Here is a 24609-nt window from a genome sequence, read left to right on the forward strand (position 1 = left end):
AACCAAGTCTTTGTTTCCTTTCGTCCTTCACTCGGAACGAGCAAAGGTTCAAGCTTGGGGAGTTAGCGATCAGTTTTGACTGTCAATATTACCAAAATAGAGGAGAACTAGTTATGCTTGCAACGCATATAGTGATTACTAACATTTTGCAGAGAATAACCATAAATGGAGGAGAATCGACATCAAATCAGACGATAAATCAATCGGACGATGTCGAGAATCAGACTTATGTATGAATGGGCCAAGAACTCAGAATTGACACGATTAACTAGGCCAAAAATTCACAAGTCTGCGTATGGGAGCAATAGAGGAGGCCACTTGCAGATTTTGAGCCAGGCCGGCCCAGCCCATGGTTCGCCCGAACCCACCGTGGCGCCATTCGATCCAGGGTTCTCCAGGACGGCTAGGAATAACTCCCTATGGCAGTTGGAGGGTATTTTTGACCATTCCAACTGCCACAACCGTTATTCTCAAGCTATAAAAGGAGCTCTCATCCTCACTTCACTCACACACTCCAAGCAAAGATCTCTCATATATTCTCTCAAGTTTAGTTTAGTGTTTTTAAGCTAGTGGAGTAGGAATAGAATAGAAATCAGAGTCCAGAAGTCTTCGGAAGAGTTCGGGTATGGCTCTAGTAGCTTTCCTTTCCTCTTTTGTAAGCTTTGCACTTTTATTAGAATACTCTTCTTTATACATTTATGGTATTGAAATACTTTCCGAGTATATGAATGCCAACTTTACTTTATGTTCATGTTATATTGATTATACTGCTAGCTTATCTGGGTGATGCATAGGTACAGGTATTCCTCCGTGCGTGTATATAGTTCTAAGTTAATGTCCTGGGGCGGATACTCGTCTATATTTAGCCCTGGTTGTATGGTCATGACGGGTTGTCGTAAGGAACTCGGCAGTCAAGGGTGGCTTCTCGAAGTAGAGGGCATCGGAAAGAGGATATTAGCTAGTTAATCATATAACTAGAATGTATATATACCATGTATAATAGAAGTATAGGAATGAATTCTCTTTCAATTTTCTTTCTACTTAGCTTAGATATTTTAGTATGAGAATGGGTAGCTCCCTACTTGTGTGTCACTCTACCCTTGATTTATCTTAACCCCTGCTCAGACTATAATTATTGCAAGTAACATATAAATTATTAGTCCGGTTCTGTCTACTATAATCTTCCCACGGGATTAAATAAATACGATACCCTTGAAATACTCTCGGTTGAAATGCTACAATGGTATATCCGTGCTCTTGCGGATGAACTCTGTAACCATAATATACCAGGAGTATTTCTGAGCAATTTAAGGAATTATATTTCTAGTAATGTCATTAAGAAATACCAACACCAGTCACCCGCCTGCGAAAATCATCGCTGCTAACAAAAGAAAAATTCGCCGCCGCCGCCGCCCTTCCCCGGCCTCCCTCCGGGCAGATCTGGGAGGGAGGGAGCCACTGCTGCTGCCACCGCCCTCCGCCGGCCTCCCTCCGGCCGGATGTGGGAAGGGAGGGAGCCACTGCTGCTACGCCGGGGGCGCCCTCCCCCGGCCTCCCTCCGGCTGGATCTGGGAGGGAGGGAACCGTTGCCGCCGCCACCGTCCTCCACTGCCCTCCCTCCGGCCGGATCTGGGAGTGAGGGAATCGCGGCCGCCGCCAACGCGCTCCACCACCCTCCCTCCGGCCAGATCTGCAGGGAGGTAACTGCCACGCCCTCCCCTGCCCTCCCTCCGGCCGGATCTAGGAGGGAGAGAACCGTGGCCGCCGCCAACACGCTCCACCACCCTCCCCCCGATCGGATTTGGGAGGGCGGGAACCGCCACCGGCCTCCCCCGCCCTCCCTCCGGTCGGATCTGGGAGGGAGGGAACCGCCACTGCCACCACCGCCCTCCCCCGCCCTCCCTCCGGCCGGATCTAGGAGGGAGGGAAACGCTGCCGCCGCCACCGCCTCCACCGCCCTCCCTCCGGCTAGATCTAGGAGGGAGGGAATCGCTGCCGCCGCCACCGCCACCGCCCACCCCCGCCCTTCCTTCGGCCGGATCTGGGACGTTGGGAACCGCTGCGCCGGGGGGCGCCCTTCCCCGGCCTCCCTCCGGCCATGTCTGGGAGGGAGGGAACTGCGGCCGCCGCCAACGCGCTCCACCACCCTCCCTCCAGCCGGATCTGGCAGGGAGGGAACCGCCACCGCCCTCCCCCACCCTCCCTCCGGCCGGATCTTGGAGGGAGGGAACCATGGCCGCCGCCAACGCGCTCCACCACCCTCCCTCCGTCTGGATCTGGGAGGGAGGTTACCGCCACCGTCCTCCCCCGCCCTCCCCAACCCTCCCTCCGGCCGGATCTGGGAGGGAGGGAACCACCACTGCCGCCACCGCCCTCCCCCGCCCTCCCTCAGGCCGGATCTAGGAGGGAGGGAACCGTTGCCGCCGCCACCGCCCTCCCTCCGGCCGGATCTGGGAGGGAGGGAGTCGCCGCTGCCACCACCGCTCTCCCTCAGGCCAGATCTAGGAGGGAGGGAACCGCTGCTGCCGCCACCGCCCTCCCCCGCCCTGCCTCCTGCCGGATCTAGGACGTTGGGAACCGCCGCCGCCTTCTCCTCTTCTCCCCCTCCCCCTTCGGCCTGATCTGGGAGGGAGGGTGTGCGCCGCCGCTGCCAACCCCGTGCCTCGCCGACCCCACGTCGTCGCCAGTTCCCGCAGCCCACGCCGCCGGTTGCTGAGAGGAGAGGTGAGGGAGAGAGGAGAGCTGAGGGATGAGGGAATGAGGAGAGCTGGGAGGGGCTTAGAGAAAAAATCTGGGCTGCCGTTGTGTCATTTTATATCCAAGCCAATTTTTGTAGGCGGACCACATAAGAGGTCCGCCTGCAAAAATAACAGCGAGTTTCAACCCAATTTATATTTTTGCGGGTGTCCATTTGGCTCCGATGACCATACCCGCCTGCGAAAAAAAATACCCAACGTTAGTAAAAATGGTTTTTCTAGTAGTGATATTTTCATGCATGATTAAATATAATTCACATATCAACGATAATATTATAGACATGTTTAATTTTGAATAAAACTAAACGATAAGTACTTTATTCTGAAGGTGACGAGCGGTGTCGTACACTCGTCATGGTTGCCGGTTTACGATTCTACATCGTAACATGAATTCCCTTGGATACTATTATGTGACGTGCGATTCTAACAAGAACTTAGTGAAATCGTCATATATACTCTCTAAAGGTAGGAACTTAATTACCACTGTCTTATATAATATGTCTTTAATAGCACGTGTTATAGAAATGCATAGCTCGCGGGGTGTACATGCATGATATTAAACACAAATAAATTAATAATGACCGTAACTTGTTGGCTGATCTCACTTCTGACCAGGCCGCCATTCAAATGCGTGTGGAGTGTTATAATTTTACCGTGTTGCAAAGCTCAAATTCAGTGTTCTCCACAAAGATATATATATGAAGTCAAAATAAGTCCTTGAATTCTGGCACAAATTAACAAACCAGTGCAGACAAGTTAACAGAAAGATGCTGATTTAAAAGTAAGCAAGCTACGCCTTTGGAAGATTCCCCATGGTTCCTAACAATTTTAATATATATCACTGTACGGCTCGGACAATATATATCTGGCATTTTCTAGAAATAGATATCAATGATCAAAGCTTAATTACATTATAGTAAAGATAATTAAGCAATATGTTATAATACGTAGCTCGACCGATAAACCGTGGGCCACCTAGATCATGTTGAACCAACTCCACCACAGATCCAACTGAAGCCACAATTAGGTGCTAAGCCTACACAACCCAAAACACTAGTCCGATGGGTGAGAATTGCCCCCACCTTTCTCCAACAATATCAATTACCGATGTGCGATTAACCAATTAATCCCCCCTCCCCCAATTGACAAATTTAACAATATACCACTCCATAGAGATAGGTTTAACAGGATGCCACCCTCTACGATGTCGTTATAAACCATCGAGAAATTTAACAATATGCCACTCCATAGAGGTGGCTTTAACATGAGCCACCCTCTAGGATGTCCTTATAAAGATGTCACTGCATAAATGGGTTCAACATGCTCAAAGGGTTATTTGGGATCTAAGTGACTTGCGTTGAGCTTCTTCAAACACTTCAGAACCCTCCTCAACGTAAACGCTCTCCTCCGGAACGTCGGAAACTAAAGCAAATGAAAAAAATCAACAAAACAGTACAAAAACAAGCATAAACAGTACATGTGGATATTTTTAACATGTAGATCTCAATTTTAGATGAATTTAGCAACTTGAACCACTTGAATCCGAGTTACGATGATTTAGTTATGAATTTTCTAAGTTCAATTTTCATCTAAAACAGAAAAAACTAGCAAAAGGAAAATATGACGTCATCATGACATCATCGCCGACCTAGGCTCGGCTCCACGCGACCACTAGCGACAGAGGGCTCGGCCGGGCTATCCGAGGACACCTATGCGAAGAGGACAGCGACGCGAACTCACCGATGCAAAGAACTACGACGAACGACAACGAACGACGACTGGCGACGAGGACCGATGGCGGCTCGGCTCGGGTCAACGTCGGCGACGGCGCTCCGGCGGTCTTCGGCGGCTGCGAAGGGGCGGACAGGGTACTCGTCCTCCTCATGAACCCGACGATGGCGACGAACAGCGACGACGGCGACGCTAGCGGCGACGCGACGCAACTAGAACGGCGACGGCAGCGGCAACGCTAGGGCTAGCGTGGCGGCGGCGCTACGAGCAACGTCAATGGCTTGTACTAGGGGCAAATGGAAGAGGACGACTAGGGGATGCTATTTATAGGCTCGGATTAAAAAGATCGAACTCCAAACGAAAGGAATCGAAGCCGGCAAATCCTAGGGTTAATTTGGAGAGATAAAATCAAAACGAGTTTGATTCGGTTTATCCGGGCAAAATTGATCTCCGAAACTTTAGGGGAAAGGAAGAGGATACAGAGGAGATAATTTCCCCTCAATCATTCGGACTCGGAGATGGCCGGTTGGGGCGGAATCGAAGGGGAAGCGGCGGCGCTCGGGCTCGGCTGCCGGCTGGAGGTTCAAGAAGGCCCCGACATGGGCCCCACATGTCGGCGGCTCAGGGGGGAAGGGGCGGCGGCTCAGCTTGGCTTGGGCCGGCTTGGGCCACACGGCCGCGCGCGAGGAAAAGAGGAGTTGGGCCGGAAACGGCCCAATGACTTAGAAGAGGGTTTTCTAAACTTTCTTAATTAAAATAATTCGTGAAATGATGTTTCATTTATTAAAAATACTTTCCTTGCTCAAATAATTCCCAGAAAAAATCTAGAAAATAGATAAACAGGCAAAGTGTTTAATGAAATTTTATCTAGCTCAATTTTATGTTGAAATTTTTCCTAGATTATTAGAGTTTAACTTGTAGGCTTTTTAAAATAATTTCTAATAATGCATTAAAGAATGAATTATTAAATTATGCGATTTTCAGAGCGTGACAAACCTACCCCCCTTAAACGGTATCTCGTCCTCGAGAATCAGAAGAACAGGCAAAAAGATGAGGATGAACCGAATTCAATTCATCTTCTCGCTCCCAAGTGGCTTCTTCTTCTGAATGATTGCTCCACTGAACCTTATAGAACCGTATGACGCGATTCCTGGTGTTTCTCTCATTCATCTCCAGAATTCTAACTGGCTTCTCAACATAAGTTAAATCTTCTTGAAGCTCTATACGCTCAGGATCTGCTTCCTCCGTAAGAACACGCAAACATTTCTTCAACTGCGACACATGGAACACGTCATGTATTCCCGCCATTGACGGAGGCAACTCTAGTTGATAAGCTACTTCACCTTTCCGACTCACAATCTTAAAAGGTCCCACAAATCGCGGTGCCAATTTCCCTTTGGTCTGAAAATGATGAACTCCCCACAGCGGCGTAACCCATAGGTATACATAATCCCCTTCTTCGAAAGTCAAATCCCTACGTCGATTGTCTGCATAGCTCTTCTGATGCGACTGGGCAATACGCAACCTTTCTTGGATAATCTTCACTTTTTCTTCTGCCTCTCGCAATATATCTGTCCCAAAAACTTGACGCTCACACCAGTTTGATCTCAAAGGAGCGGTGTACGACACTTCCGTCCATACAATGCTACATATGGAGCCATTTGAAGACTAGTTTGATAACTGTTGTTATACGAGAATTCAGCGTACGGCAGATTCTTATCCCAACTTCCACCAAAATATAGAACACAGGCTCTCAACATGTCTTCTAAAATTTGATTTACTCTTTCTGTCTGACCATCAGTTTGAGAGTGATAGGTAGTACTAAAATTCAAACGAGTACCCATCTCTTCTTGTAATTTCTGCCAAAACTTCGAAGTAAACTGACTACCTCTGTCTGACACTATTTTCTTGGGAACACCATGCAAACATAAAACTCTTGCCATATATAACTCTGCAAGCTTATTTCCCGTGTAGGTTGTTTTGACCGGCATGAAATGAGTGACTTTAGTAAGCCAGTCAACCACTACCCAAATAGAATCATGTCCTGCTGACGTTCTAGGTAGACCGGTGATAAAATCCATTCCTATTTCCTCCCATTTCCACTCTGGAATCTTCAACGGTTGCAGCAGACCGGCTGGCTTCTAATGCTCCACCTTGACTCGCTGACACACATCACATAGAGCCACATATTCCGCTATCTCTTGTCGCATGCTGGCCCACCAGAATTGTTGCTTCATGTCTTGATACATCTTAGTGCTCCCAGGATGAATGGAATACAAAGTTTCATGAGCTTCTTTCATGATAGTATCCTTCAACTCCTTATTGTCGGGCACGCAAATTCTTTCTCCTAACCACACCATTCCCTACTCATCTTCTATATAACCGATGGATTTTCCTCTTCTCATGTTCTTTCTGATTTCTTGGATATCGGGTCATTCACTTGAGCCTCTCTAACTTGGTCAAAAAGAGTAGGTTGAGCTTCTAAAGCGGCAACAAAACCTTTGTTGACTATTCCCAAGTTCAACTTTTCCAATTCCTAGCAGAACTCCCAAGGTAGATGTCGTCCTTCTAACATATTGCAGTAGCTTTTCCTACTAAGAGCATCTGCTACAACATTTGCTTTACCTGGATCATAATGAATTTCCATATCATCATCCTTGATCAACTTTAACCATCTTCATTGACGCATGTTCAGATCAGGTTGAGTGAAAATGTACTTCAGACTTTTATGATCCGTATACATCTCCGTACGGTTACCAAAAAGGTAATGATGCCAAATCATCAATGCATGAACCATGGCAGCCAACTCTAGGTCATGCGTTGGATAGTTATTCTCATGAGGGCGTAACTGCCTAGATGCATAGGCAACCACCTTCCCATCTTGCATCAAAACACACCCCAAACCAAGTCTAGATGCATCACAATACACCTGGAAACCTTTCCTTGGATCAGGCAAGACTAATACTGGCGCAGTTACTAGCCTTTTCTTCAATTCTTGAAAACTCTGCTTGCACTCTTCCGTCCATTTATACTTCACATCCTTGTGAAGCAGTCGAGTCATTGGTCTGGCGATCTTTGAGAAGTTCTCAATAAACCTGTGGTAGTACCTCGCAAGACCAAGGAAACTACGAATCTCTGAGACTGTTGTGGGTTGCTTCCAATATAGCACTGACTCCACATTGCTTGGATACACGGCAACTCCTCCAGCTGAGATGACATGACCAAGAAACTTAACTTCGGGCAACCAAAATTCTCATTTACTGAACTTGGCATACAGCCGATGCTCACGAAGTTTTTCTAGGGCAAGACGAAGATGCTCTTCATGCTCTTCTTTTGTCTTAGAATAGATAAGGATATCATCAATAAACACCATGACAAACTTATCCAGATATTCCATAAACACTTTGTTCATCAAGTTCATGAAAAAGCCCAGGGCATTAGTGAGTCCAAACGACATAACAGTACATTCGAACAAACCATACCGTGTTGTAAAAGCGGTCTTTGGTATATCCTCCTCACGGATTCGAAGTTGGTGATATCCTGAATGAAGATCTATCTTGGAGAAAACTTTAGCACCTTCCAATTGATCAAATAAGTCATCAATCCTAGGTAGAGGATACTTATTCTTGATAGTGACCTCATTCAACGCTCGATAATCCACACACATTCTCTGGGTATGATCTTTCTTCTCCACGAAGATGACCGGTGCTCCCCACGATGAAGTACTGGGTCTGATATATTGTCACGCCCGGAGTTTCGATCCAAAATTCCAAATGCTTACATGTGTGTTAAATCCTCGTCCAGGAATCAGCCGGGGCACACAATAACAAATTGATAATAGAGTACCATCAAACTACTAATTAATATTCGCACAATAATAAATTATTACAGAGATGGATAATTCCTCTCAAAGAATAAAATTCTACGCACCGGAAATAAAAACAAAACGGAACAGCTATGGCGACTCCACTCCACAAGCAACTTGACCCGAACAAAGCCTAATCCTCCAGATCATTACCTTCACTGAAACACTCCTCCTCTGATGAATGAATATTACAAGAATGAGCATATGACATACACAACAAGCCACACAGCAAATATGCAAGTGCACAGGATAACAAAGGATGGCATAGTAAAGCTCATTTGCATAAACAGCATTTAATAAACATTTTAGAGAATAATAAAACAATTGAATAATTAATCAGTATTAAATAAACACTAGACAACACACCCGTGTTGCATAGGCCCAACCTAATCTGAACAACCAACCCCAGTTGTACAAATCAAACCTCCATACCAGGAATATACCATTCCAAACCAGGAATCATATTAATTATCACAATATTATCATTAATACTAATTAATATGAGACTAATCACGAAAAACATTGTCAAACTCACCCATAACCGCGGGCACGGCTATTCGAATAATTTTACTCCACAACATGTTACCATGTGCCTCGATACCACCACGATATCTTGGAAAGGAACTGTGACAATACCTCTCACACAACACAACTCACCACAGTGCACCGTTCCTGGATCATAACCTCCCCCTCAAAACCAGAGGCAATGGACTCCCTAGCGACCCCCACAGACTTCTCGCCGCTTCATAGTCTGGCACCCCGTAAAGAATCATGCTATACAAAAGGTAAAGCCGTTGCCCACGCTGGCTTGTGGTTGGCACGGTTAATGTTTCACAACAGTAGCTCGCGAACCGGTCCTTAATTGTCATGAGCACAATCATCAAAACCATATGCTCACAACCCACCTTTAATCAGGTTTTAATTGTCAATTAATTAACCTAACACGATTAACCATCATAAGCTACCATTAGATATATAAACATAAATAATAATGTAGTACGATTCATCCCATTAATGAGCTAATGTTTCTAAGCATGGCTAAGCAATTATTCATATAGCATTTAGCTGAACCAAACTAATATATAAGGTTCTAGCTAATCAAATTATAACCCATAGGAAAATAAAGTCATCTTCGGCCATTAATTAATTAGGAAAGGCTCACCACCCGATGACATTCGAAAATAATGCATAAGTTGAAAGAAAACATTAGCTTTAAACGGGTTCAACATGCTCAAAGGGTTGTTTGGGATCTGTGTGACTTGCCTTGAGCTTCCGCAAACGCTTCCGAACCTTCCTCAACAAAAACGCTCTCCTCCGGAACGTCGGAAACTAAAGCAAAAGAATAAAATCAACAAAACAGTACAAAAACAAGCATAAACAGTACATGTGGATATTTTTAACATGTAGGCCTCGATTTTAGATGAATTTAGCAACTTGAACCACTAGAATCGGAGTTACGATGATTTAGTTATGAATTTCTAAAGTTTAATCGATTTTCATCTAATAGAGAAAACTAAGAAAAAGGGATTTATGTCGTCATCGCTGACGTCATCGCTGGCCATGGCACGGCTCCACGCGACCACCGGTGCTAGAGAGCTCGGTTGGGCTATCCAAGGACACCTACGCGCAGAGGACGATGACGCGAACTCACCGGTACAAGAAACTACGACGGACGACGACGAACGACGACCGGCGACGAGGTCCGACGGCGGCTCGGCTCGGCTCGACGGCGGCGACGGCGCTCCGGCGACTTGCGACAGCGGCGAAGGGGCGGCCGAGGTACTCCTCCTCCGCGCGAACCCAACGGCGGCGACGGGAAGCGGTGGCGACAGCTACCGCGGCGGCGCGGCGCGGCTGGAGGGTCGCCGGCGACGGCGGCGGCTAGGGCAAGGCGGCGACGGCTCTACGGGCGACGGCTCGGCTTGGGACTTGAGGCAAACGGAAGAGGACGACTAGGGGATGCTATTTATAGGCTTAGATTAGAGAGATCGGACTCCAAACGAGAGGAATCGAAGCCGGAAAATCCTAGGGTTAGTTTGGAGAGATAAACTCAAAACGAATTCGATTTGGTTTATGCGGGCAAAATTGATCCCCGAAACCTTAGGGGAAAGGGAGAGGATAAGCAGGAGATGATTTCCCCTCAAGCAATCGGACTTGGGGGCGACCGGGTGAGGCGGATTGGGAGGAGAGGCGGCGGCGCTCGGACAAGGCTCGGCCGGCCGGAGGTAGGGGAAGACCCCGACATGTGGGCCCTACATGTCGGCGGCTAGAGGAGAGGAGGTGGCTCGGCTTGGACTGGGCCGGCTTGGGCCGCTCGGCGCGCGAGGAGAGAGAGATGTTGGGCCGAAAACGGCCCAACGACCTAGGGGAGGGTTTTAAAGACTTTTTCAAGTAAAGTAATTCGTGAAATGATGTTTCATTTATTAAAAATACTTCCCTTGCTCAAATAATTCCCGGAAAAATCTAGAAAATAGGTAAACAAGCAAAGTATTTAATAAAATTTTATATAGCTCAATTTTATGTTGAAATTTTTCCTACATTATTTGAGTTTAACTTGTAGGCTTTTAAAATAATTTCTAAAAATGATTTAAAAGATGGATTATTAATTCAGGCAATTTTCAAGGCGTGACATATATCCTTTCTGAAGCAAATCATCCACTGTCTCTTTACCTCTGCTAACTCATTAGCTGTCATTCTGTATGGTCTCTTATGGATAGGATTGGTTCCAGGTACTAGGTCTATCCGGAACTCTATGTCTCTCTTAGGTGGCATACCTGGCAAATCCTCAGGGAACACATCTGGGTAGTCTTATACTATTGGGATCTCTTGCAAGGCAACTTGATTTAATGTCAAACCATGAGATCTAGGGGAGGACACAAAGAAAGACAATGTTTGCCCATTGCTACTTGTTAAAGTCACCTTACGGTTAGCAAAATCTATAATTCCTCTATGACGGGTTAGCCAATCCATCCCTAAGATAACATCAAGATCTTTGGATTCTAGCAACATAAGTGTGGATGGGAAAGTAATTTCTTCTATTTCTATAGTAATGGAAGGACAGTATTGCGTTGAGGATACTTGATTGCCTGGGGTATTAACTAGTAAAGGCCTCCCAAGACTAATAACTTCCATCCCATGATTGCTCGCAAAACTTTTAGACAAAAAGGAATGTGTAGCACCGGAATCAAAAAGCACAGTTGTGGGTATATAGTTAACAGGAAATGTACCCAAAACCACATCAGGTGCATTCTGGGCTTCTGCAGCTGCAACGTGATTAACACGAGCCTTCGGTACCGGAGCATTGGAGTTGTTCTGAACAAGAGCATTCTTCCCACGTCGAGGTTTTGGACACTTATCAGCATAATGTCCTAGATCACCAAAATTGAAGCATACCCATGGCTTGCTTCCCTATTCCTTCCTGACAGGCTGATTCTGAGTTGGAGCTGCTACATGACGAGTGACCACATTACGATTGTCGTTGCTGCGATTACCAGTGTTGTTGTTGTAGAGCTGGCGTTGAGGGCGAGCAACTGAAGAGGATCCTCCCTGTGCGTATGGTACGGCTTGAGGTCCCATAGCAATGTGCGGCCTCTGGCTACTACCCTGTTGAGCCTTGAAATGAGCAGCCCTACGCTTCTTCTGTTCCATCCTATTGTACTCGTCTCCTTGGCGAATCGCCTTGTCCACCAACTGCTGGAAATCCCGGTACTCCATAGCCATCAATGCATATGACAACTCATCATTCAGTCCCTCTAAAAACTTCTCCTGACGTTCTTCATCAGTGCGAACATCTTTTGGGGCATAACGAGCCAAGAGATTAAAGTCATGGAGGTACTCTATGACAGAACGGGATCCCTGATTGAGTGCTCTGAACTCTCTCTTCTTAAGTGCCACGACACCTAATGGTATATGTGTCTTCTTGAAAGCAGCAGTAAACTCCGGCCAAGTGATAGGCTCTCTCGCAGCTCTGTTTTGACGAAAGTGATCCCACCACTCAGCAGCAGGACCATGCAACTGGTGCGAAGCAAAGGAAACCTTCTCCTGCTCGGTGCACTGAATCAAATCTAACTTCTTCTCAACAGCATACAGCCAATCACCTGCCCCTACTGGGTTAGTGGTACTTGAGAAGGTAGGTGGTCTCACACGTAGAAAATCTGCCAACTTATTCTGTGGAGGTGGTGGTTGATTGTTGTTATTTGCCTGCTGGTTCTGCGCTTGCTGCACAAGTAGATTAATCAATTGAGTTTGCTGAGCCAAAACTTGGGCAAGTGTGGGATCTCCTTCATTGTGACCACTTCCACTTCCACCTCCACTTCCAGTGCGGGTGTTCACCATCTGAAGAAAGCACGGGCAAAGGAAAGAACGACAGAGAGATACCCTTAGAACGGAGAACTTTAATTAATTTAAATTCTATATTGCTCTTAACTGAGTATGATTACATTTAAGTTGAATTAACACTATCTCACCAGCTAACTTACTCTCTGACAACCAAAAGAACTAAACTTATGTAGTTACATCCCACCAATGATGTAAGCAACGCTAAACCCACACACACACACACGCAAACTTAAGCAAGCAAACTAACACAGTGAACTACGACAACGGTCTAACTAGGCAACTAATCCTGCCTTGCGTCGGAACGAAGAGATGGATCTTCTTCCTCTGGAGTAGCTGGCTCTCTTTCTTCTGGGTCTTCCTCCTCTTCAGCATCACTTAAGACATGGATGACAGGTTCAGCATGATCAGGCACAACATCTCCCACCACACGAGTCTTCGAAGCCAACTAGATACGAGGTGGTGGACGGGTTCTCTTCTTTGCGGTGAGGCGAAGCTTGGGTGCTAGCAGTGGTGCTTCTCCCTTATGCTCAACCAGTTCCTTATGCAGACGGTACACCTTGCTCTCCAACGTGCAAATCCTGCCACGGTTCCAGTTTTCCCTATCATGAGCTGTTTTCTCCCGCTCCACGCCTACTGCATCCATGGCGCTAAGCATATACACAGCATGCGTCAGAGTGGCGCTACCTTCACCTTCAGGACAGTTGTAAGCTCCATAGTCTTGACCATGAGGCTTGTGTGGATGATACTGGAAAGCTGATGACTAACTCCTCATCAAAGCGATGACGAAGCTCTCCAATGGCCACCAAGGCTGCTTCCTGACAAGCATGACTGTACTTTCTTCCCCCAGCTTCAAACTTTATTGACGGAAGGTCTTCATGATCACTAGTCAACGTCACACGAACAGGACACTTCTCCTCGTTGGGGTCATGGGGAATCTGGCGATACTCGGGGGCAACGTCGTAGCCTACTTCAAATGCCATCAGTCTCAGCTCCCTAACGAATCCTACCACATCGATCAAGCTTTTCGGCGGATGGGACGGCATCTAAAGGAACATAGAAAGGAGGAATTAATGCATATGTTTAAGTTAGCTGCACAAAGTAGACTTAATTAATTTGACCCAAAGAGAAAAAATAAAAGAAAAGGAGCAAACAAAACTATTTTTTTTATTAAATTTCGATTTTTTTCCTCAGATTTTTTTTAAACAGGAGCATAGACTATGGAAGTAAACAAAAATGAAGCAAATATATATTCTCCCTGTACAGCACTCGAGGGAACAGAACTAAACAAAGTTTTTGTTTAGAAAATGGAATCAACTTTGGACAGAGACAAATTACTTTAGACAAATGAATAAAATAAAACTACAATACTTAAGATCTACCATAAGCACGGTATAGTGTCACCATTAATTGGGATGAGTAGTACTAGTGCTATCTTGATTGAATCGATACCATAATAGATGTACAGTGCCGACTAACCACTGAAATTCATAAAATCAATCTATTTAATACCCTGATCAGTAAAGTTTTTTTATAAGAAAAGAACAGGTTTCTGTTTTGGTAAAGTAGGATTTAGTAAATTTTGTACATAACCGTGCATGTGCTGCCAACTTAATTAATTTGTAAGAGAATAGAGAAGAGCAGTTCTATTTTTCAAAATATTTTGAAGGCTACTTAAGGTTTACCATTTGGCTTGTCCTAAGGTCAAGGTCAAGGTGGCTCTGATACCAACTTGTCACACCTGGAATTTCTATCCAAAATTCCAAACGCTTACATGTGCGTTAAATCCTTGTCCAGGAATCAGCCGAGGCACACAATAACAAATTGATAATAGAGTACTATCAAATAGCTAATTAATATTCGCAAAATAATAAATTATTATAGAGGTGGATAGTTCCTCTCAAAAAAATAAAAGTCTACGCAGCGGAAATAAAAACAAAAGACTGAACAGCTATGGCGACTCCACTCCACAAGCAACTTGACTCGAATAAAGCCTAATCCTCCAGATCATCACCTTTAATGAAGTACTCCTCCTCTGATGAATGAATATTCCAAGAATGAGTATATGCAATACTCAACGAGCCACACAGCAAATATGCAAGTGCACAGGATAACAAAGGATGGCCTAATAAAGCTCATTTGCATAAACAGCATTTAATAAACATTTGGGAGAACAATAAAACAGTTAATTAATTAAGCAATATTAAATAAACACTATACAACACACCGTATTGCATAGGTCCAACCTCATCTGAACAACCAACCCCAGTTGTACAAATAAAACCTCCACACCAGGAATATACCATTCCAAACCAGGAGTCAATTTATTTATCACAAATTAACACCAATCACGAGTAGTGTCGGACTAATCACGAAAAACATTGTTAGACACGCCGATAACCACGGGCACGGCTATTCGAATAGTTTTACTCTAGCCAAAGGTGTACAACTGTACCCACAAGACACAGCTCCACAACATGTCACCACGCGCCTTAGTACCACCACGGTACCTTGGAAAGGAACTGTGACAATACCTCTCACACAACACAACTCACCACAGTGCACCGTTCCTGGATCATAATCTCCCCCTCAAAACCAGAGGCGTGGACTCCCCAGCGACCCCCACGGACTTCTCGCCGCTTCTCAGTCTGGCACCCCATAATGAATCATGCTATACAACAGGTAAAGCTGTTGCCCACGCTGACTTGTGGTTGGTACGGTAAACATTTCACAACAGTAGCTCGTGAACCGGTCTTTAATTGTCAGGAGCACGACCATCAAAACCATATGCTCACAACCCGCCTTTAACCAGGTTTTAATTATCAATTCATTATCACAACACGATTAACCATCGTGAGCTACCATTAAATATAACCATAAATAACAATATAGTATGATTCACCCCATTAATGAGCTAATGTTTCTAAGCATGGCTAAGCAATTATATATATATATATATGGCATTTTAGCTGAACCAAACCAATATATAAGGTCCAATCTAATCAATTTATTATCCATAGGAAAATAAAGTCATTGTTGGCCATAATTAAATTGGAAAGTCTCACCACCCGATGACATTCGAAAATAATGCATAAGTTGAAACAAAACATTAGCTTTAAATGGGTTCAACATGCTCAAAGGGTTGTTTGGGATCTGTGTGACTTGCCTTGAGCTTCTTCAAACACTTCAAAACCCTCCTCAACGTAAACGCTCTCCTCCGGAACGTCGGAAACTAAAGCAAATGAACAAAATCAACAAAACAGTACAAAAACAAGCATAAACAGTACATGTGGATATTTTTAAAATGTAGATATCAATTTTAGATGAATTGAGCAACTTGAATCACTTGAATCTGAGTTATGATGATTTAGTTATGAATTTTCTAATTTTAATCGATTTCCATCTAAAACAGAAAAAACTAGCAAAAGGAAAATATGACGTCATCATGACATCATCGCCGGCCTAGGCTTGGCTCCACGTGACCACCAGCGACAGAGGGCTCGGCTGGGCTATCCGAGGACACCTATGCGAAGAGGACAGCGATGCGAACTCACCGATGCAAAGAACTACGACGAACAACGACCGGTGACGAGGACCGATGGCGGCTCGGCTCAGGTCAACGTCGGCGATGGTGCTCCGGCGGTCTTCGGCGGCTGCGAAGGGGCACACGGGGTACTCCTCCTCCTCGCGAACCCGACGGTGGCGACGGATAGCGACGACGGCGACGCTAGCGGCGGCACGACGCAACTGGCACGGCGACGGCGGCGGCGGCGCTAGGGCTAGCATGGCGGCGGCGCTACGAGCAACGTCAACGGCTTGGACTAGGGGCAAACGGAAGAGGACGACTAGGGGATGCTATTTATAGGTTCGGATTAAAGAGATCGAACTCCAAACGAGAGGAATCGAAGCCGGAAAATCCTAGGGTTAGTTTGGAGAGATAAAATCAAAACGAGATTGATTCGGTTTATCCGGGCAAAATTAATTTCCGAAACTTTAGGGGAAAGGAAGAGGATAAAGAGGAGATAATTTCCCCTCAATCAATCGGACTCGGAGATGGCCGGTTGGGGCGGAATCGAAGGGGAAGCGGCGGCGCTCGGGCTCGGCTGCCGGCCGGAGGTTGAAGAAGGCCCCGACATGTGGGCCCCACATGTCGGCGGCTGAGAGGGGAGGAAGGGGTGGCGGCTCGGCTTGGCTTGGGCCGGCTTGGGCCACACAGCCGCGCGTGAGGAAAAGAGGAGTTGGGCCGGAGACGGCCCAATGACTTAGAAGAGGGTTTTCTAAACTCTCTCAATTAAAATAATTCGTGAAATGATGTTTCATTTATTAAAAATACTTTCCTTGCTCAAATAATTCCCAGAAAAAATCTAGAAAATAGATAAACAAGCAAAGTGTTTAATGAAATTTTATCTAGCTCAATTTTATGTTGAAATTTTTCCTAGATTATTAGAGTTTAACTTGTAGGCTTTTTAAAATAATTTCTAAAAATGCATTAAAGAATGAATTATTAAATTAGGCGATTTTCAGAGCTTGACATCAGATTTGACCATCAACTTACCTCCTTTTAACCATTCCCGGCCTTTCTTGCGTTATTGTAGCTTCATTAGTTGTTCTTTTTGGTGTGGAAGGTTCTTTTGATTGTTTTTCCTGGGCTTCATTTTCTTGCATATATTTATATACGTATAGAGTTATACACCACAAATTTAAAAGCATATCAAGTGAAAAAACAAGAATATTAATACCTTTTTTTTCCATTTAATGGGCACTTGTAGCTAGCTTGCCTATGATCTTTCTCACCACATCTTTTGGATGTAACTGGACCTCTTATAATTTTCATGTTCTTGCTATCACTCTTTGCACTACTTTTGCCACCAGTCTCAAGGCATCCTTTAATCCTCAGTTTCCTCTTTCTTCCAACACTCCTCTCCTCTAGTGATGCGCCCAAATTGAAAGGCATTTTCACCTTTGGCAATTGTGACTTGTCTGACATTGCCGATATCTCTCTCATATGCAGCCCTGAATTTCTCCACTGAGTAAACCATATCAACGAATTTTTCCATGTCCACATTCCTTTGAGTTGTTAAAAAGGACAATGCATGCCCACAGGGCTGCCCGATGTGTTGCCAGTCCTCGCATGTGCATGTATTTGCCACTATTGAAGCAACGTGTCTTCCAAATTATTTGCCATAGTCATGCACCTCCGCAATATGTAAGCTAGCTGTTATAATTTGAAAGTGGCCTAATCCTCTTGTTCTTGCCTTCAATTGGTGCATTACAGCTGGTATAACCCTACCATGAAGCCTTTCTCCAATTCTCCTTCTGTTATCCCATAGAACCATCACCTTCTTTCTAAGCTTGTCAACTAGGTCAACAACTGGCAAGTCCTTGATATCAGAAATCCATGCATTGAAAACCTCTACAATATTGCAATATAGTCACACTTGATGGCGGGGTTGAAGCCACACCTCATCTACTTTAGGCTATGATATGTTGTCAAAATCCTCCAAACTTCAAGAGGTCTATTAATAATAGGGAACATGTGCTTCTGGAATACCTCTTCCCAATAAGCTCTTGTTGCAGGGTACATATTACCAAAAGTCTCACCATGTAACTTCATAGAAATTTTGTCATAAGATGCCAAAACCATTCCCTTTGTTCAGCAGCATGGAACACCTTATTGACTGCATTCTCTAACCCCTTACAAGCATCTGAACAAATAGCAAGAGGCAAGGTTAGCTGCTTCCACCTTCTGATCTGACAGCCTCTGTTAGAACTCCATTATGCCTGCAATCTCTTCCTTGTCTCAGGCCTTAGCATCTACCAAAGACTTAACAATCTCATTAACCTCGGCATTGCCAACAACTACCTACTTCCCCTTCTTTCCTCTCTTTACTTCAACTAGACGTGGCAGCTCTGTTGGGGTCTCTATGGGCTATGATGTCTTTGTGAGTTCTGCATTCAAATTAGGGGTGGCCTTCTTCTTCTTCACAAGACTGGCCACATGCACAGCCACTTAGGTGCATAGCGAACAACCTCCCACCATTTAGTGAAAGTGAAGTCACTACCACAGAACATGAGATTAGTGCCAGTTGGGAAGCCCCTTTGTGTGTCGGTTTTCCCAACCGGCACTATGAAGGCGGCACTGAAGAGTAAACTGGCACCAATCTCATTTTGAAAACCGGCACCTTTGATACCACTCACGAGCCAAAAAAAAAGGCTCGATGCATCGGCTCAAATCGAGCCGATGCATCGAGCTCATCCACCCTGCATCACAATCCTTAATCCCCAATCACAAAACACATTAACAGAAATCACATAAATCATTTGACTAATCCCCAATCCCCAATCACAGAACTCATTCACAAAAATCACAAAGATCTTTTCACTAACATCAAGAAACATTGAACAACATCAAACAAATCATTTCACAGAAATCTTTTAAGAAACATTTCGCCAGATCTCACAGAGGGAGGGCGCCGCCGCCACCCCGCCACCGCCTCTCGTCCCGCCGTCGCATCCCCCCTCCTCCCTTCCGCCGCCACCGGGCCGCCTCTCCACGGCCGCCGCTAGGCCGCCCCTCCCCAGATCTGGCGAAGGGGAGGGCGTGGCCACCGCTGCTGCCTCCGCCGGCCGCGGACAGCGAGAGAGTCGAGAGGGGAGGGCGCCGTCGCTAGGCCACCACTGCCTCTCATCCCATCGCCGCATCCCCCCTCCCCTCCGCCGCCACATGCCACCCCTCCGCCACCGCCGGGTCGCCCCTCCCCGGATCTGGCGGAGGGGAGGGCGCGTCCGCCGCCGCCTCTACCGGCCAGGAGACGAGAAAGAGAAGAGAAGAGAGCGGAGAGAACGAGAGGAGACGAGCCGAGAGAGAGACTGAGAGGAGAGTAGAGAGCGAAGAGACGAGCGCTAGGGAGCGGCCTGGCCTTATCTCCTCGAAGCTTCGTGGTGGGGCCCACCGGCTCGGCTCAACTGATAGGTGTCGGTTTAGAAAAAAAGGCACCTATAATTTATTATAGGTGCTGGTTTTTAATATTAAAGGTTCTGGTTTTTTTAAAAAAACAACACAAAATAGAATAAGTGCCGATTTTTATCTAGAACCGACACCTATAATAAATTAAAGGTGCCGGTTTTTTGTGATTTCAACCCACGGAGGTGGGAAAAGGCCTATAGGTGCCGGTTTTAGCACTACCGGCACCTATAGTGGTGACACCTATTTGATGTTTTGTAGTAGTGAGTGCTTCTTCTGCCTTGAGTAGTACAAATCCAATGCCTCATCCATAAGCTGCTTCTCGGTTCTCTCACTAACATACTCTTTCTGCAATTGTTTTATGACAATAGCTTTTAAGTTCACTCATATTCCTAATTCCTGTCATCAGGGGTAGTTGAATTATAGGTGGTTGCCACTTGTTTCTAGTAGGTTTCACCCTTTCTTGCATTCCCTTGAATGGGGTCGGTAGAATTGTTCAGCCAAGCACTAACCTGCAAAACAAAGTGGAAAAGAAACATCAACAGCACTGAATGTACATGTTTGGCCATAGAAGATTATTGAAGCAAAAAAATAATCTACAATACATCAAAACAAAGCACCAAAACATTTACATCATTTAATCCACACGTTGAACACAAGCATAGCATCCAGCAAACTAACGTAAAAGCATGATTTTAGGCCATTCTTACAAACTATTTCTAATCCATTGACCTATTTGCAACAACAAAATAGTGACTCACTGCAACACACAACCATAACAATGCACAAACAAACCTAAAATGTCATATTTTTCCTTGCTTAAGGTTCTCATCACAAGCAAAACATCCACAAACAAACCTAAAAATTAATGAACTTGCATACCAGCCTCAGGTCCTCTTCTTTGTTGTAGTACAATCGTCCCTACCCATTGTTGATGATCTCGACCTCAGGCTCAGCCCTCACCTGACGGTGCTGTCCAGATCTAGATGACACTGGTGGGTTCTCGGTGGGTGCTGGTGGGGCCTGCCTGCAGAATTAGTATAGGTTAAATTAACACTACTTTCGATACCAAGTCATGGAAATGCAATCCCCTATATATGAAATTAACATCATACTAGACATGGTCGGGGAATGGGGGAGGGAAGAATGCCGGTTGCATTGAAGATTAGCCGACCACGGCCGACGCATTGGGTTCTTGAAGGAAATGGATGAAGCACCATTGGGAATGAAATCCATCGAAACCTGCAGGTGGCCGAAGTGAATCGGAGCAATGGGGGTGCTAGGATAGCAGATCAAACGGAAAAAATCACAAATAGCCAGCAGCACCGCCACCTAGGGTTTAGGGTTTGGTGGACGTACCTATCTCAGCTGTTCCCTGGAGGCCACGGCGCAGTGGATCCAAGCCAACGCGAGCACGAAGACGGTGGAGACTCAACTACACCGGCGAAGATGATGGAGATCGGCGAGCAATCTCGCTGTTGTCGCGGGAGGGGAGAGCGCGAGGAGTGGATTGCCCGAGAAAACGTGAGGGCGAGATCTTGGGTAGGTGCACGGGAGGGGCGGGGGGCCTGACCAGGCGAGGCGTGGAACGTGGCTCGTGCTCAGCCAACACGAGGCCTCAAGCCGTGGTTTCGCGGCTCCCGAACTTAAAAATGGAGAGAGGAAATTGTTTCCTCTACAAGCATGGCTACACCCTGCGGAACCACAATCGGCTGCCATCACGGCTCAGCTCCGACGTGGAGGCTTAAGACCATAGGATAGGGTGGAGCATTGTACATGGCCTAACAAAGACATCCCATGTATATATCACTCCCAGTCAAACACGCCAAACAAAGCAGAACTAAAAGTTCTAAGCTTCCAATCTCCTACTACCGTTCCATCCAAACTTTGAATAAAACTAGGTACTTCAAAACTGTAGCTTCCAACATCCTGCCTCTTTCTTTCAACTTATGAGTATTGTCATTGAGCAACACGACTATATTTTCATGCTCATAACGTTCCGCTGTAAATAACCTATAAAAATGAATTAGTTTTAGAGAAGTTAAAACCCTGTAGTTTCTGCTTAACCATATTGCTCAACACAAAAAAAAGCTACAATACCCACAAAAGATTTTATAATTTACACTGGGTTGTATATCATTCATGCCAACTACCACAATGATTAGTAACACCAGTAGGCGGTTGTGCTTCAAAGGTTCTAAACAGTAAACAGAACATTCCATGTGAGTAACACTACTTTCCATTCCACTTTCTTTTCGCCAGCGGCCAAATTAGTATATATAGGTTAAATTAATTAGCACAACTTTCGATACCAAGTCATGCCAATGCACTAGATAATCCCCTCTATATGAAAATTAGTTAATTACCACGTTATGTATTACAGTTTACAGAGACTCTATATGTAAAACACATCTTATAATTTGCATTGTCATATAATTACAACAATTAGTTAGTTACCACGTTATATATTACAGTTTACAAAGACTCTGCATGCACTAATAGTATAGTAGCAATCCACTATAGTACAGTTCGGTGTTTAATTTTCTTTTCCAAATCCAAACCATGCACCATGGGGATGGACCTTAATTATCAGACAGTGTAACCTCCTCCAAGTGTTGCACCCTGCATCTGCGCCCCAACGGGATCGGCCGCTGGTAGAACAGCTCACTCTTGTCGCCGCCGCGGCCGCGACCGGCGATCCTCCAGTACGAGCCACGCTTCGCCGGCAGGGCCGCCGCATCCACCATCTTCGCGGCGCGCGACCGTGCCCGCAGAGCTGATGGAACGAGCACGACGAGCCTGTTCACCTTCACCCTCACCGTCTGAGCCCGCACGACGATGGCGCCACCACCGCCGTCGAGAGACGCCGGTGGACGGCCGGCGATAACGCCGCCGTGGACGTTCTCCGGGAAGCCGGCCAGCACTACTTGCAACTCGCTCTCCATCGAGGAGTTCTTCGGCGAAGCCATGTGATCTGGTAGTGGCTCGTCGGCGGCCATGGTTCCAGGATTCGATGACGATTCGATCTTCAGGAGGTCCTCCAGGCTAGACCGGGATTTTCTCGTTACGATTGCATCCTCACGGCCGCCGCCGGCGATGATCTCCCCGCCGGCATTGACGACGACGAGGTTGCTCGAGGTCGCAGCACAATTCTTGGTCCTGAAGACGGCGGTGAGCGGCGACCATATCGTCTTCAGGATTGCCTGCCTCTTGGACATCGCCGGAAGCTCTTGCAGCGGGCCGGCGGCGAGCCGACGACGGGGACGACGTGGCGCCGGAGTTAGTAAGTAAGCCGACGAGACGAACTCACAAGCGATGTGACGCAGTGGCTGGCTGGCTGTCACCAAGAGGGTGCCATTCATGTAATAATTAAGGGAAGGTAGTTATAGCATTTTATAGCGTTGGTGATGTCTGAGGTGGTTGACTAACCTCAGAGCCAGATTGATCGAAGTAGATATATGTAGGTTTGAGTAAAGATTTGCGAGTGAGATCTGACAGTGTTGGCATTTGTTGGTTGAGCTAACATATGGGATGCTGACAGCGACTGTTGGTTGGGGGAGGTTTCGAAATGGCAGCTTTTAGAGGTTGATGAAACTTGCATGCATGGATGGTAGAGGCAGATATATGTAAGGGACATAAATGTTTACTTTCTAGAGAAAACTAAGCTGATATGAAAGTTTTGATAGGTCGGATTAATACAGATTGGAGATTTTTTTTTGGGTGTTAGGTAAATGTTGGAGATTATACTTTGCAATGTCAATGCTTGCTCCCTCATTTGTCCTCAGTCCATTGACGAGGCCTTCTTCTGTCATACTTGTCTGACTTGTCGTGAGTGTCTGTTCTAGCAACGTAGAATTCTTATAAGACGATGGAAATGTTTTACATCACAGCTTCTAGCAGCAAAACCACCTCTTCTTTTAAAAGTACTGGTGGCGCTCATAAGACCCTGCTAATAAAAATCGATTTTTACTAGCGGGGTCTAATAGCCACCACCATAAAAAAATATGGGATAGGAATAAATCCCGCGTGGAGACTAAGTACAACTCATCGTTTTCCTCTCCGCCGCATCTTTTCTAATCCCAACTCTACTCTCCCTCCCATCCCACCTCATCCTCAACCTCTCCCAGATCCACCGGCCACCTCTCATCTCCCTTCATCTCCATTCTGGCCTCTCCCACCACTCCTCAATCAATCGTGGGTGGAGCGAGCAGTCTCGGGCCACGGGCAACAAGGAGGGGATGGATCCAGCGGTGGGCAGTGAAGGACAGGGGCGGTCATGGTGGAGGAGGTGGATCCGGCGATAGGGAGAAGGGTGGGGGCGGATCTGTGGGCGGAAGAGGTGCGCGTGGCGATGGTGACGGTGGATGGGATGGATCCGGCGGTGGGAAGGGGAGCAGGCGGTGTATCCACGGCCGAGAGGGGCATGGGCCAGAGGGGCGCAAGCGGGGGGAAGGGCGCGAGCTACAGGAAGCGACTGTGACGATGGAGTGGACGGATCCGGTAGCGGGAGACGAAGGAGAGGGGCTGTCGCGGTGGAGGCGGTGGATCTGGTGGTAGCTGCCATGATGATGACGACGGCCGGACCTCGAGAAGGTTCCGGAGGCTCCTCCAATCCCCTCCCCTCTGCCAGATCTGACAGGCGGCAGTGGTGCTCGGTCTTAGTCTCTCAATAACGACGATTTAACATAATTGGTTACTCCAATTAATTTGAATGGAAATGGGGATTGATACAATTGAAAACCTGTGAATGGAAATTATGACCGTAAATTGTGATGATTTGTGGATTTGTTAAATACGATGGATTTAAAATGTGGATTTGTGAATGGGGATTTGGGAATTTTTTGGATTTCGGGATTGTTGTATTGACAGAGGCGAATGGAGCGGCGTCACTGGATTATCGCATGCGGCCAATAAAACGTAGCCGCCTGTGCAAATTCATTTTTTCAGGCAACTACCTT

General features: G+C 46.1%; 1 protein-coding gene across 1 annotated transcript; it reads right to left on the minus strand.

Moving 5' to 3' along the window:
- Positions 1–22026: 22026 nt before the first annotated feature.
- LOC127757917 (uncharacterized) lies at positions 22027–22993 on the minus strand. The gene has a single exon (XM_052283508.1). It carries the CDS (start codon positions 22867–22869, stop codon positions 22234–22236), a length of 636 nt encoding a protein of 211 aa, XP_052139468.1. The 5' UTR covers positions 22870–22993; the 3' UTR covers positions 22027–22233.
- Between the last annotated feature and the right edge of the window lie 1616 nt (positions 22994–24609).

The sequence above is a fragment of the Oryza glaberrima genome, chromosome 12 (genome assembly GCF_000147395.1).
Source record: "Oryza glaberrima chromosome 12, OglaRS2, whole genome shotgun sequence".
Classification (NCBI taxonomy): Eukaryota; Viridiplantae; Streptophyta; class Magnoliopsida; order Poales; family Poaceae; genus Oryza; species Oryza glaberrima.